Source organism: Hemitrygon akajei, chromosome 20 (genome assembly GCF_048418815.1).
Source record: "Hemitrygon akajei chromosome 20, sHemAka1.3, whole genome shotgun sequence".
NCBI lineage: Eukaryota > Metazoa > Chordata > Chondrichthyes > Myliobatiformes > Dasyatidae > Hemitrygon > Hemitrygon akajei.
Window position 1 is genome coordinate 72,147,993 of NC_133143.1, and position 14,997 is coordinate 72,162,989.

At 41.4% G+C, this 14,997-nt stretch overlaps 1 protein-coding gene across 1 annotated transcript in view; it reads left to right on the top strand.

Annotated features, from left to right (window-relative positions):
• The window catches only part of igf2bp3 (insulin-like growth factor 2 mRNA binding protein 3), a 178,033-nt gene that overhangs the window by 125,022 nt on the left and 38,014 nt on the right, over positions 1 to 14,997 (top strand). The window contains exons 7-9 of the mRNA XM_073024617.1: positions 3,095 to 3,229; positions 5,809 to 5,931; positions 6,020 to 6,155. Of these exons, the coding sequence (XP_072880718.1) occupies positions 3,095 to 3,229; positions 5,809 to 5,931; positions 6,020 to 6,155 (394 nt within the window). The remainder of the gene's footprint in view (positions 1 to 3,094; positions 3,230 to 5,808; positions 5,932 to 6,019; positions 6,156 to 14,997) is intronic.

Genomic DNA, 14,997 nt, shown 5'->3' on the forward strand with positions numbered 1-14,997 from the left:
TGGAACAAACTGTCACACTTATCATGATGAAATTGTTCTGGAACTAGGGTTAGGAATAAATTTATATTTTTTCTTACATCTCCATGATTCTTTTCATTTTCTTATGGACACAGCTTCTAAGGTAAGGGTTCCAAACCAGGGGTCCATGAACCCCTTGCGTATTGGTAAAAAAGGTTGGGAGCCCCAGTTCTAAGGTATCAGCAGTATCACTGGTGACTGACATGTAGAGTAGTGATTCGCAAGAAGCGCAGCTTTGGCCAAAACTAAATGATGTACAGTCGGCCTTCTTTATCTGTGAGGGATTAGTTCTGGGACCTCCCGCGGACACAAAAAACGTGGATGCTCAAGTCCCCCATATAAAATGGTATATTTGCATATAGCTTCTGCACATCCTCCCATATACTTTAAATCATCTCTAGATTACTTATAATATCTAATACGATATAAATGCTATGTAACTAGTTATACTGTAATGTTTAGGGAATATTGACAAGAAAAAAAACTACATGTTCCTCTCGCTCACAGCACAAGCAGCAAATGAACGAGACACAAGGCAAACAATGATCAAACAACAAGTAAAACTTTTAATCATCTCTAGATTACAGCAGCGAAAGAACGAGACGCTGACTCTCCCATGATCTTTACGTTCTTGAGGCTGTAGCACTTTACATAGCAAGCCATCCCTTGCTAGCCTTATGCCTTTCTTTTGCCCTCATCAACCCCGTCACAGTAGTGCTTATAGAGACGATGAGCTTTTTCACTTATAATTTGGCCATCGACAGGGATATGCTTCTGTGACATGTCCTCTAGCTACACACTTAATGCTTTCTCAGTCTTCGTAAGCACTTTATTATGAACCAGAGAGACCATTTTTGCTGTTGTAGGAGGCAGCACTAACACTTCCATGAATTTCAGCTCCTTTCTGCTTTATTGTGTGAATGCTCGATTTGTTCTTACTGACCTTATGGCCCCCTTCGGAAAGCGACGTGCCTCTTTTCAAAAGATCTAATATTTCTAATTTCTTGGTGAGAGATAGCACTTTATGCTCCCTCTTAGCCTTTGAGGAATTGCTTTGACCACGTAATTGCTTTTTAGGAGCCATTTTTTCACTGGAACAAAGTAGTGAACGAATGAGATACGAGATGAACAATGCTCGAGCAACGAGTGCTGGAAGAGCACTTCCGGGTTTTCTCGATTCGCGGTTTGTTGAATTCGTACATGCAGAACTCAAGAATAAAGAGGGCCGACTGTATTAAAGAAAAATGTTCTTGTAGCAGCTCCTTTCCACTTGACCTTGAGATTTAGAGATGAGCTCAATATCAATTAAAAGATTAAAATGACATGTACTTTTGGGTCCCAGAATGTTGCAGATTACATCAGAATCACAATCGTCTAATGTTGTAACAATCATCAAGTCCCATCAACTCTGTAAGATACACATATTCATACTTTGAACCTTGGTGCTCAGAATACTTGAATTGGGCATTGCAAATAACCTGGCTGTCTAGTACAAATACAATATTTATACTATCAAACTATTTGAACTGAGTTGATAGTATTTTTTTTTATTCTTGAGCACAAATCGTAAACTTTGATGTGGAGCAATATTGACTACATTAAGACCAGTACTCTTGGTAAGGCGGTCCAGGAGGTTCATTTTCTCACCAGTCTGAGCACATTTGAGTCCTGGGATTGGACCACACAGAAGCAGGACCTTTGACCCTCTGCATTGATGCCACCATCATGCCTTGTCTAATCCCACTTGCCTGCATTAATTCTATTCATCTGGATGTTTCTGTTCACTCTTGTGAGCTCACTGGCTTGTTCCACAGAAAGACAGCACACCCAACTACAGTATTCCTTCAGTTATCTTGTGGGATGCTAGACTAAGATTGGTGATCAGTAGCATTAGTGGAAAAGACTTAAATTATTGTACAGAATTTTATGTGCAAATGTCTCTGTCACTGATAATTTAGCTTGGATTCTGATTTGAATGTAAATGCGACAATAACCATGGCTTAATGTGATGGTTTATGGTTTTGTTTGAGATGTGCTTTTCTATCTGCTTTTCTCTCATTAGTGTGTTCGTTAGTCTCTCCTGTTGCATCTTTACGAATTTGGTGCTTTCATGACCTATTGTTTTTATCTGTATTTCAGTTGCTTGCCAACACTCTTGTTGAGAGGGTCAGTGGAGGCGGAAAGGAAAGATCCATGCCCATTTGGGTTGGCCAGGGACTGGGGAGGGAGGGGGGAGTGATTTTTGGCCAGGGAGGTTACCTCTGGCTGGGTGGACTGATTTGTGAATTCATCTTGATTAAGCAAGAGCCTTCATTTTGCTGTGGTGCTTGAGATGGGTGAGACAGGGGCTGGTTTACTTTCCAGATCTGTTCATACTTGATGGGGTAAACAGATGTTGGCTGCAGCATGGGAATTTTTCATTTGCTCAAATCCATATACTGTGGATTTTCCTTTACCTTTCCATCTGGCCTAGTATTAGATGGCAGCTGGCTTGGCTTTCAATTAACGATCAGAAAATCCCATGGCTACCTTTTATGTATTTTACACTATTTGAAACCTAGGATATTTGTCTTGGAAATTTTATTTTCTGGTGTGCAAATTGTGCTCACAAATAACTTGTTCTGTCTGTGACCAGTTAAAGCTTGTTGCAATGTCTTGTTGAACAGTTAAAAATTATATTGAATCAAAGCACCTTGGGCATCTCTCTGTCAAACAGTGGTGCTGATTTTCTGTGCTGAAATGTTGTGAACTAGAAAGAGTCAGTGTGGAGATTGTCAGTTCTACTGTTTATAGGTTTGTGCTGAACTCAGTGACGACTCCAGGCCCAAAGGGATGGGTTTGGGTTATTGGGCATATAAACTATTACGGTGAGTAAACAATGAAGAGCTGTTGCACGGGCTGGGGTAGCTGTGAACATCTTCCGGTAGAAAGGATGGAAGGGTTGGAGCAATAGGGGAGAGTGCAGTACTAAATTTTTGATTCAATGTTTTTCACTGTGTCCAGAATTGGATTTATTTCTATCCTGTAGTAGTAGCTAGACTCTGCTGATACATGAATGCTGTGTTTCTATATGTAGGATTGACATCCATCGCAAAGACAACGCAGGTGCTGCTGAGAAACCAATAAGTATTCACTCAACACCCGAGGGGTGTTCTGCTGCTTGCAAGATGATCATGGAAATCATGCAGAAAGAAGCTCAGGATACTAAATTGTACGTGTATGAAGTAAAATCTTTTGTATTTCCATCCCTGTGTGAACAGTTTAATTTGCACCTGCATCATAGCCAGATTTTCATTTTTAAATTGATGGATTATGACCCATTAGCCTTGTGTAATAAACAGTTTGAATTCAGTATTTGTTCATGGGCAGCATAGAATACTAATACTACTCACGTAAGATATAGGAGTAAAATTAGGCCATTCAGTCCAATGCTCCACCATTCCATCGTAGCTGATTTATTATCCCTCTCAACCCCATTCTCCTGCCTTTTCCTCTTAACCTTTGTCACCCTGACTAATCCAGAACCTATCAACCTCCACTTCAAATATATTTAATGACTTGACCTCAACAACCGTCTGTGGCAATGAATTTCACAAATTCACCACCCTCTGGTTAAGAAATTCCCACAAATCTCTGTTCTAAATGGACATTCTGCTATCCTGAGGCTGTGTCCAAGACTCCTCTGGTAGTCCTTTCAATGTTCGGTAGGTTACAATGTGATCTTACTTCAGTCAGAAGTACTTTACACCCAACTTGACAATTGACAATCGGGTTTATTACCACCGGCATGTGACATGAAAATTGTGTACTTAGCAGCTGGAGTTCAATGCAATATATAATCTAGCAGAGGAAAAATAAATAAAATAATAATCTTTCATGCATCTGCAAATGTTGATCTTGAGGCCAAATTGTAGTGCTCTATACATTACTGAACGTAAGCATAGGTTGGAGAATCTCCCAGTTAGGGTGATCCCTATGCACTCTTTCCTGTGGCACAAGAGACTCTGTAGATGCTGGAGATTGTTATCAGTCCTGATAAAGAAACTTGGCCTAAAATGTCATCTGTTCATTTCCCTCCATGGATGCTGCCAGACCTGATGTGTTCCTCCATCTGTTTGTGTTTATGTGTGGTACTACTTACTGAGTTGGCGTAGGATGCCACAAAGGCAGCCATAATAGCGAATGTTTTAGATTGTTGAATAGATAACGGATGCATTGATCATGATCTTTCAAGAATCACTTGATCCTGTCATGGTCCTGGAAGACAGCAAAATTACAAATGTCACTTCACTTTTTAAAAAGGGAGGAAGACAAAAGAGAGGAAATTATAGGCCAGTTACCCTAACCTCAGTGGTTGGGAAAGTGTTGGAGTCCATTATTAAGGATCAGGTTTCAGAATACTTGGTGACTAATAATAAAATAAGTCAAAATCAGCATGGTTTCTGTGAAGGAAAATCTTGCCTGACAAATCTGTTAGGCTACTTAACAAGATAAAATCCTGTGGCGATACAGGAAATATACAGGCAAGGATATAGGAATTGCTGACAGGCAGGAGGCAGCTAGTGGGGATAAAGGGGACCTTTTCTGGTTGGCTGCCAGTGACTAATGGTGTTCCTCAGAAGTCAATATTGGGACTGCTACTTTTCACATTGATTTAGATAGTGGAATTGATGGTATTGTGGCAAAGTTTGCAGATGATACTAAGATAGGTGGAGTGGTAGCAGCGCTGAGGAAGCAATGCAGTTACATCAAGACTTGGACAAATTGGAAGAATGGACAAAAGAAGTGGCAGATTGAATACAGTGTTTGAAAATATATGATACATTTTGGTAAAAGGAACAATAGTGCAGACTATTATCTAAATGGGGAGAAAACTCAAACATCAGAGGTGCAAAGGGACTTTGGGAGTCCTTGTGTAAGACTCCCAGAAGTTTAATTCACAGCTTGAGTCTGTGGTAAAAAAGGCAAATGCAGTGTTGGCATTTATTTCAAGGGGAATAGAATATAAAAACGAGATCATGCTGAGACACTAGTCAGGCCACACTTGGAGTATTGTCAACAGTTTTGGGCCCCTTATCTCAGAGGGGATGTATTGTCATTGCAGAGTCCAGCAGAGGTTCACAAGGATGATTCTGGGAATGAAGGGGTTAACATGAGCGTTTGGCAGCTTTGGGCCTGTACTCGCTTGAATTTAGAGGAATGTGTGGGGGATCTCATTCAATCCAACGAATGTTGAAAGGACTAGATAAGATGGAAGTGGAGAAGATGTTCCCTCTGGTGGGGGTATTCAGAAGTTGAGAGCACAGCCTCAAAATTGAGGATCAACCTTTTAGAACAAAAGTAACAAGGAATGTTTTTTAGCCAAAGAGTGTTGAATCTATGGGATACTCTGCCACAGATAGCGATGGAGGCCTAGTCAGTGAGTAAATTTAAAGCAGGTTGATAGATTACTGATTGGTCAGGGCATCAAGGAATATGTTGAGAGGGCACGTATATAAGGGGTTGAATGGGATTTGAGATCAGCAATGATGAAATGGCAGAGTGGACTTGATGGGCTGAATGGCCTAATTCTGCTCCTTATGATCTTATAGTTTTTGAAGACCGATTTATTCTTGTATTATCCTGACAGCTGAGTGAGACAAAGGACTGTTTCGATATCTTTTGTTTAAGCTGAACTAACCAGAATACTCAGAAATTCGTTTGTTATATTCCATGTCATATGATGTGACGATCTCTACCCCACCACTCAAAAATTACTTGGGAATAAATCGGACTTTTACACCATTTCAGCACAGAAGAAATCCCTTTAAAAATCTTAGCACACAACAACTTCGTTGGACGACTCATTGGGAAAGAAGGAAGAAACCTTAAAAAAATCGAGCAAGATACGGACACTAAAATCACCATTTCCCCGTAAGTTTTGGAAAAACTACATTTCAGTTTTTGATCCTTTAACTTTCCTCTTCACAGCATATGAATTTTTAAACTGTTGGTTCTGCAGTTTACAGGACTTGACGCTGTACAACCCAGAGAGGACCATCACAATAAAAAGCAGCATTGAAGCGTGTTCCAGAGCTGAAGAAGAAATTATGAAAAAAATTAGGGAATCGTATGAAAATGATATGACTGCTATGAATGTAAGTAACCAGCCAGTGGTTGGTAAACACAGATTTTTCACTGAATCTCAGGGGACATGACAATAAGAATTCAGTCTATTGTCATTTAAGATCGTTCAGTAATTCCTATCTTCAGTTTTTTCCACAAGCTGCCTCTGGATAATTTTTGCAGAATTATGTGGTTTAAAAGACTAGTAATTTTAAATAATCAATGTTAGTTTTGTCATTGAAATTCATGTAATTTTTCCCCCTTTTATATTTGCAAAATTTTAGAAGTGTCAGAGCGGCATATAGAATATAGAACAGTACAGCACAGGAACAGTCCCTTTGGCCAAACTAGTTGCATTAATAACTAAATGCCCCAAATTAACCCCTTCTGACTACACAATGTCCATAGCCTTCCATTTCCTGCACATTTATCTCCCACTCTTAAGGGGCTTTTGAATGCCTTTATTGTATTTGTCTCCACCACCACCCCAAGCAGAAAATTGCAGGCAGCCACCGCTCCCTGTGTAATATACTAGTCCCACACATCAACGCCAGGTAAAAAGATACCATCTAGTCTTTTCTTTGCCTCTTGTATTGTATCAACCTCTGTCAAGTATCCCCTCAGCCTCCACCTTTCCAGAGAAAACAACCCAAGTTTATCCAGCCTTTTCTTACAGCTCATGCCCGTAAGCATCCTGGTGAATCTCCTCTGTCCCTCTCCACAGCTTTCCTATCACAGTGACCAGAACTGTTTGCAATACTTCAGATCCAGCCTAACCAGAGTTTGAGAAGCTGCAACGTACTTTTCTGACTCTTGAGCTCCATGCTCGACTAATAAAGGCAAGCCACCATATGCCACCTTAACCACCCTATCAACCTGTGTAGCCACTTTCATGGAGCAGGGAAATTACACCATGTCATTGGAGCAGAATAGGGCCATTCAGCCCATCGAGTTTGCTCCACCATTCCATCATGGCTGATCCCAGATCCCACTCAACCCCATACACCTGCCTTTTCACCATATCCCTTGATGCCCTGACTGATCTGGAAACTATCAACTTAAATATACCCACAGAGTTGGCCTCCACTGCTGTCTGTGACAGAGCATTCCACGGATTTGCCACTTTCTGGCTAAAAAAAAATCCTTACCTCCATTCTAAAAGCAGAACGTTGATTATAAAGCTGTGCCCTCTAGTCCCGGATACCTGCACAAGAGGAAATATCCTCTCCACATCCTCCCTATCTAGTCCTTTCAATGTTCAGTAGGTTTCAATGAGATCTCCCTGCATTCTTCTAAATTCCAGTGAGTATAGGCCCAAAAGCTGCCAAACTATCCCCATGTCTTAACCCCTTTATTCCCGGAACCATCCTCATGAACCTTCTCTGGACTCTCTCCAATGTCAATACATCCTTTCTGAGATATGAGGCCCAAAACCGTTACTCCAAATGTGACTTGACTAGTATCTTATAAAGACTCAGCATTATCTCCTTCCTTTTATATCCTATTCCCCTTGAAGTAAACGCCAGCATTGCATTTGCCTTTTTACCATAGACTCAATTTCTGGAAGTCTTTACCCAAGGACTCCCAAGTCCCTTTGCACCTCTGATGTTTGAATTTTCTCCGTTTAGATAATAGTCTGCACTATTGTTCCTTTACTAAAATTATCATACATTTCCCAACACTGTTCCATCTGCTACTTTTTTGCCCCTTTTTCCAATTTGTCTAAGTCATGCTGCAATTTCATTGCTTCCTCAGCACTACCTACCCCTCCACCTATCTTCGTATCATCTGCACCTTTGCCACAAAGCCATCAATTCCATTTTCCAAATCATTGACAAACAATGTGAAAAGTAACGGTCCCAATACTGACCCCTGAGGAATACCACTAGTCACCAGCAGCCAAACAGAAAAGGTCTCATTTAATCCCACTCACTGCCACCTGCCTGTCGGCCATTCCTCTATCCTTGCCAGTATCTTTCATACATAGGATTTTATGTTAAGTAGCCTCACATGTGGCACCTTATCAGATGCTTCTGAAACTCTAAGTAAGTGACATCCACTGCCTCTCCTTTGTCCACCCTGCTGCTTGTTACTTCCTCAAAGAACTCTTTAACAAATTTATCAGATGAGATTTCACTTTACAGAAACCATGCTGATTATGATTTATTTTTTCATTAGTCTCCAAGTGCCCTGAAACCTCATCCTTAATAATCAACTCCAACACTTTCCCAACCACTGAGATTGAGTTTCCTCTCTTTTGTATTCCACCCTTCTTAAAGAGTGAAGTGACGTTTACAATCTTCCAGTCCTCTGGGACCATGCCAGAATCAAGTGATTCTTAAAAGATCATGACCAATGCATCCGTTAATCTCTTCAGCAACCTCTCTCAGGACCCTGGAATGTAGTCCATCTGATCCAGGTGACCTTTCGTTTCGCCTAGCACTTTTCCTTTGTAATAGCAGTGGCCCTCACGAACCTCTGGCACACTGCTAGTGTCTTCCTGATGCAAAGTATCCGTTAAGTTCATCTGCCTTTTCCTTGACCCCCCCCCCATTACTACCTCACCAGCATCATTTTCCAGTGGTCCAATATCAACTCTCATTCCCTTTACTCTTTATATAGCTGAAAAACTTTTAGTGTCCTGCTTTATGCTACTGGCTACTTTGCTCCCATATTTCATCTTTTAGTTATTTTAGTTGTCTTTTGTTGGATTTTAAAAGCTTCCCAATCATCCAACTTCCCACTTACTTTTACTACCTTATATGCCCTTTCCTTGGCTTTTATGCACTCCTTAACTTCCCTTGTCAGTCATGGTTGCCTATCCCTGCCATCTGTGGGACATATCGATCCATTGCCTTGTGAACTATTCCCAGAAACTTCAGTCGTCTCTGCTCTGCTGCCTTCCGTGCCAGTATCCCCTTCCAATCCACCTGGGCAAGCTCCCCTCTCATGCCTTTGTAACTCCCTTTATTCCATATAACCATATAACAATCACAGCACGGAAACAGGCCATTCCGGCCCTCCTAGTCCGTGCCGAACTCTTAATCTCACCTAGTCCCACCTACCCGCACTCAGCCCATAACCCTCCACTCCTTTCCTGTCCATATACCTATCCAATTTTACCTTAAATGACACAACTGAACTGGCCGCTACTACTTCTACAGGAAGCTCATTCCACACAGCTATCACTCTCTGAGTAAAGAAATACCCCCTCGTGTTTCCCTTAAACTTTTGCCCCCTAACTCTCAAATCATGTCCTCTCGTTTGAATCTCCCCTACTCTCAATGGAAACAGCCTATTCACGTCAACTCTATCTATCCCTCTCAACATTTTAAATACCTCGATCAAATCCCCCCTCAACCTTCTACGCTCCAATGAATAGAGACCTAACTTGTTCAACCTTTCTCTGTAACTTAAGTGCTGAAACCCAGGTAACATCCTAGTAAATCGTCTCTGCACTCTCTCTAATTTATTGATATCTTTCCTATAATTCGGTGACCAGAACTGTACACAATATTCCAAATTTGGCCTTACCAATGCCTTGTACAATTTTAACATTACATCCCAACTTCTGTACTCAATGCTCTGATTTATAAAGGCCAGCATTCCAAAAGCCTTCTTCACCACCCTATCTACATGAGACTCCACCTTCAGGGAACTATGCACTGTTATTCCTAGATCTCTCTGTTCCACTGCATTCCTCAATGCCCTACCATTTACCCTGTATGTTCTATTTGGATTATTCCTGCCAAAATGTAGAACCTCACACTTCTCAGCATTCCATTGTGATTCTGATACATGTGAGTTACACTTCTCCCTCTCAAATTGCAGTATGAATTCAATCATATTATGATCACTGCCTCCAAAAGAATCCTTTACATTAAGCTCCCTAATAAGATCTAAAAAGATAGTCTTTCCCCAAGTAGGCTCAAGCAAAAGCTGCTCTAAAAAGCCATCTTACAGGCATTCAATAAATTCCCTCTCTTGTGATTCAACACCAACCTGATTTTCTCAATCCCTTTCCATATTGAAGACCCCCATTACAATTGTGATATCATTCTTTTCCAGCTCCCTTTGCAATCTCCACCCCACATCTTGGCTACTATTTGGAAGTATGTATATGATTCCCATAATGTTTTTTTTAAACTCTCTTGCAGTTTCTTAACACCACTCACAAAGATTCAACCCTATGTCACCCCTTTCTAAAGATGTAATTCCATCTCTTACCAACAGAGCCACACCACTGCCTAGTCTTCCCACCTGTCCTTTTGATACCAAGTATATCCTTTGATGTTAAGCTCCCAACTTTGGCTTTCTTTCAGCCATGACTCAGTGATGGCCACAATGTCATACCGACCAATCTCTAATTACGTCATGAGTTTGTCCACCTTATTCTGAATGCTACACGCATTTAAATTAAATTTAAACGCAGCACTTTCAGTCTTACATTCTTTGCTCTTTGAATTTTGCCTCTGTGGTGCAATTTAACTCTTTGCTCTGTCTATATTTGTACCCAATCATTGGCTTGTCCTTATATTCATATTTCATCCACCATGTAATTGTAAACCTGCTGGCTCATCCTCAGCTCTATCATACTGGTTCCCATCCCCCTGTCTTTTAGTTTAAACCACTCCCAACAGCTCTAGTAAATCTCCCTGTAAGAATATTGGTTCCCCTCAGGTTCAAGTGCAACCTGTCCCCTGCTCCAATTCTTCAGCCACACATTTATCTGCCACTTCATTCTATTCCTATCCTCATTTTGCATGGCACAGGCAACAATCCCAAGATTACTAACTTTGAGGTCCTGACTACCAGCTTCCTTGTATTCTATTTTCAGGTGGTCCTCCCTTTTTCTACCTTTGTCACTAGTACCAATATGTACCATGACTTCTGGCTGCTCACCTTCCCTTTTCAGGATATTGTGGACACGTTCAGAAACATCACAGACCCTGGCACTTGGAAGGCAAACTACCATCCGTGTTTCTTTAGCACGTCCACAGAATTGTCTATATGTCTTTCTAACTATAGATTATTGCTGCCATCCTCTTCAGTTTCCTACCCTTCTGAGCCACCGGGCTAGATTCTGTGCCAGAGGCACGGCCACTGTTGCTTCCCCTGGAAGGTTGTCATTCTTCCCCCCCCCCCCCCCCCCCCCCCCCCCGTCTCCTGTAGTCTTGGGGTGACTACTTCCCTGTAGCTCCTGTCTATCACCTCTTCATTTTCCCTAATAAGTTGAAGTTCATTGAGTTGTATCTCAATGCATCTGGTACAGATGTGGCCTTTGGGGAGTCTGGTAGTCTCCAGGAAATCCCACATCTGACACCCAGAGCAGAACACTGGCTTCGTAGACATATACCCCCTATTTAACTCTTGAGAGAATAAGGAATGAACTTGCCCCCATTTGTTCTTGCTGAGGCCCTGTTGAGCCAACAGGGAGTGCTTCAACTGCCTCTCCACAGCACTGAAATCAACCTCAAAATCACTTTATCCATCAACACTAAGAGTCTTGTCATTTAACAGTGTGCTTTTTATTTGCATTTGATTCCAAGGTGCAACACTTTGCATTTGGCAGATTTAAATTCCATCTGCCTTTTTTCTGCCATTATCTGCCACTGATATATCTTGCTGTATTCTTTGCCAGTCTTCTACGTTATCCACAGCACCATCTACATTTTGATCCAGTTCATTTATGTACATCACAAACAGTAGAGGTCTCAGTACAGATCTCTGCAGAACACCACTAATCACAGACCTCCAGTTAGAATAACCTGGTGCATGTACCATCAGGCGAAGACATGGAAGCTAATTAAGGATTGCTGGACAATGGTAAATATTTGAAAGTTGACATTTGGGCTCAAAGGGTTTGCCTTACTGTTTGACTCTGACCAGACGCTGTTTATCTGATATGGTGACTGTTATGCAACATCTACCCACATTAAAATAAATCACTCTTGGACATCTTGCACTTATTGATAACCTGCCTCGATGACTTTCGCCCAGTAACACTTAGATCCACTGCGATGAAGTGCTTTGAGTGGTTGGTGATTAAATATAACAACTCCTGTCTGAGAAGCAACTTGGATCCATTCCAATTTGCCTATCATCACAACAGATGACATTTCACTGGCTCTTCACTCAACCCTGGGAAATCTGGACAGCAAAGATGCATAATCAAGATGCTCTTTATCGACGACAGTTCAGCATTCAAAACTGTCACCCCCTGCAAAGCTAATCAATAAGCTTCAAGACCTTGGCCTCAATACCATCTTGTGCAATTGGATCATCAGTTTCCTCACTTGCCAACCCCAGTCATTTTGGGTGGCAAAAACATCTTCTCCACAATCTCCATCAACACAGGTGCATCACAAAACTGTGTGCTTAGCACCCGACTCTACTTGCTTTATACATATGACTGTGTGGTGAAACACAACTCTAATGCCATATTTACATTTGCTAATGATAGCATTGTTGGCTGAATCAAAGGTGGTGAAGAAACGAGCGTATAGGAAAGAGGACTGGAAATCTGGCTGAGTGACAACAACAACCTCTCGTGCATCATCAGGAAGACCAAGGAGGAAGAAACCAAAAATCCAGGAGCCAGTCTGCATCAGGGGATCAGAGGTGGTGAGGGTCCGAAAATTTAAATTCCTGGTTGTTATCATTTCAGAGGACCTGTCATGGACCCAGCACATAAGTGCAAATATGAAGAAAGTATAACAGGGCCTCTACTTAAGAGTTTGCTAAGATTTGGCATGACATCTAAAACTTACACAAGTATCTATTGATTTGGTAGCAAGAATATTGACTGGCTGCATCACAGCGTGGTATGGAAACCCACCAATGCCCTTGAATGGGAAATCCTATAAAAAGTAGTGGATAAAGTGCAGTTCATCATGAGTGAAGCCCTCCCCACCATTGAGTACATCTACACGGAGTGTTGTTACAGGAAAGCAATATCCATCATCAGTGAACTCTACGATCCAGGACATGCTCTCTTCTCACTGCTGCTATTATATATTTTTTCGAATTTGCGCAGTTTAGTGTCTTTTGCACGTTGGTTGTTTGTCCTGTTGGGTTTGGTCTTTCATTGATTTGATTGTGTTTCTTGAATTTACTGTGTATGCCCCAAAGAAAAGAATCTCGGTTGTATTTGGTGACATATGTACTTTGATAATAAATATACTTTGAACTCTGAGCCATTTGGCCCATCGAGTGTGCATTGACATTTCATCTTGGCTGATTTATTATTCCTCTCAACTCCATTCCCTTGCCTTCTCATAACCTTTGATGCCCTGGTTAATCTTGTGTTCCTGTTTGACCGCAAGACCATATCAACCTCGGCCTTAAATATACCCAATGACTTGGCCTGCAGAGCCATCTGTGGCAACAGATTCCACAGATTCACCACCCTCTGTCTAAAATTTTTCCTGATCTCTGCACTAAATGGATGTTCCTCTATTTTGAGGCAGTACCCTGTGGTCCTACACTCGCCTACTATAGGCAACATCATCTCCGCATCCATTCTATCTAGGTCTTTCAATATTCAATTGGTTCCAATGAGTACAGGCCTAGAGTCATCAAATGTTCCTCACATTAACCATTTCATTCCCAGAATTATTCTTGTCAACCACCTCCAAATCCTCTCCAATGTCAGTTCATCATGTCATAGATAGGGGGCCCAAAATTCCTCTCAGTGCTCCAAGTGAGGCCTCACCAGTGCTTTGCAGTGGTGCTAGAAAGTTTGAGTTTTAGAATTTTCTCTTTCTGTATGAATATGATTTAAAATGCGATCACATTTTCACGCAAGTGCTGAAACTATATAGAGAACCCAATTAAATAAAGAACACCAAAATAATACTTGTTCATTTATTTTTTTAAGAAAAATGATCCAATATTACATGTGTTTTTTCCAAATTTATCCAAATGTTTCTCCAAATGTTAATAAATCCTGCCACTCAGGATCTTCTCCATCAACTTACCAACCACTGAAGTAAGACTCACTGGTGTATAATTTCCTGGGCTATCCCTACTCTCCTTGAATAAGGGAACAAGATCTGCAACCCTCCCGATTCTCCAGAACCTCTCCCGTCCCCATTGATGATGCAAACATCATTGCCAGAGGCTCAGCAATCTCCTCCCTCACCTCACAGTAGCTTGGGGTACATCTCGTCTGGTCCCGGTGACTTGTCCATCTTGATGCCTTCCAAAAGCTCCAGCACATCATTTTTATTAATGTCTATATGCTCAAGCTTTTCAGTCGGCTGTAAGTCATCCCTACAATCACCAAGATCCTTTTCCATAGTGAATACTGAAGCAAAGTATTCATTAAGTACCTCTGCTATCTCCTCTGGTTCCATACACATTTTTCACTGTCACATTTGATTGATCCTATTCTCTCATGTCTTATTCTCTTGCTCTTCACATACTTGTAGAATGCCTTGGGGTTTTCCTTAATCCTGCCCGCCAAGGCCTTCTCACGGCCCCTTCTGGCTCTCCTAATTTCATTCTTAAGCTCCTTCCTGCTAGCCTTATGATTTTCTAGATCTCTATCAATACCTAGCTTTTTGAACCATTCGTAACCTTTTCTTTTCATCTTGACTGGATTTTCAACAGCCTTTTAACACCATGGTTCCTGTACCCTACCAACCTTTCCCTGTCTCATTGGAACATACCTATGCAGAACGCCTGGCAAATATCCTCTGAATATTTACCACATTTCTGCTGTACATTTCCCTGATAACATCATTTCCCAATTTATGCTTTGAAGATCCTGCCTGATAGCTCCATATTTCCCCTTACTCTAATTAAACGCTTTCCTAACTTGTCTGTTCCTATCCCTCTCCAGTGCTATGGTAAAGGGGATAGAATTGTGAT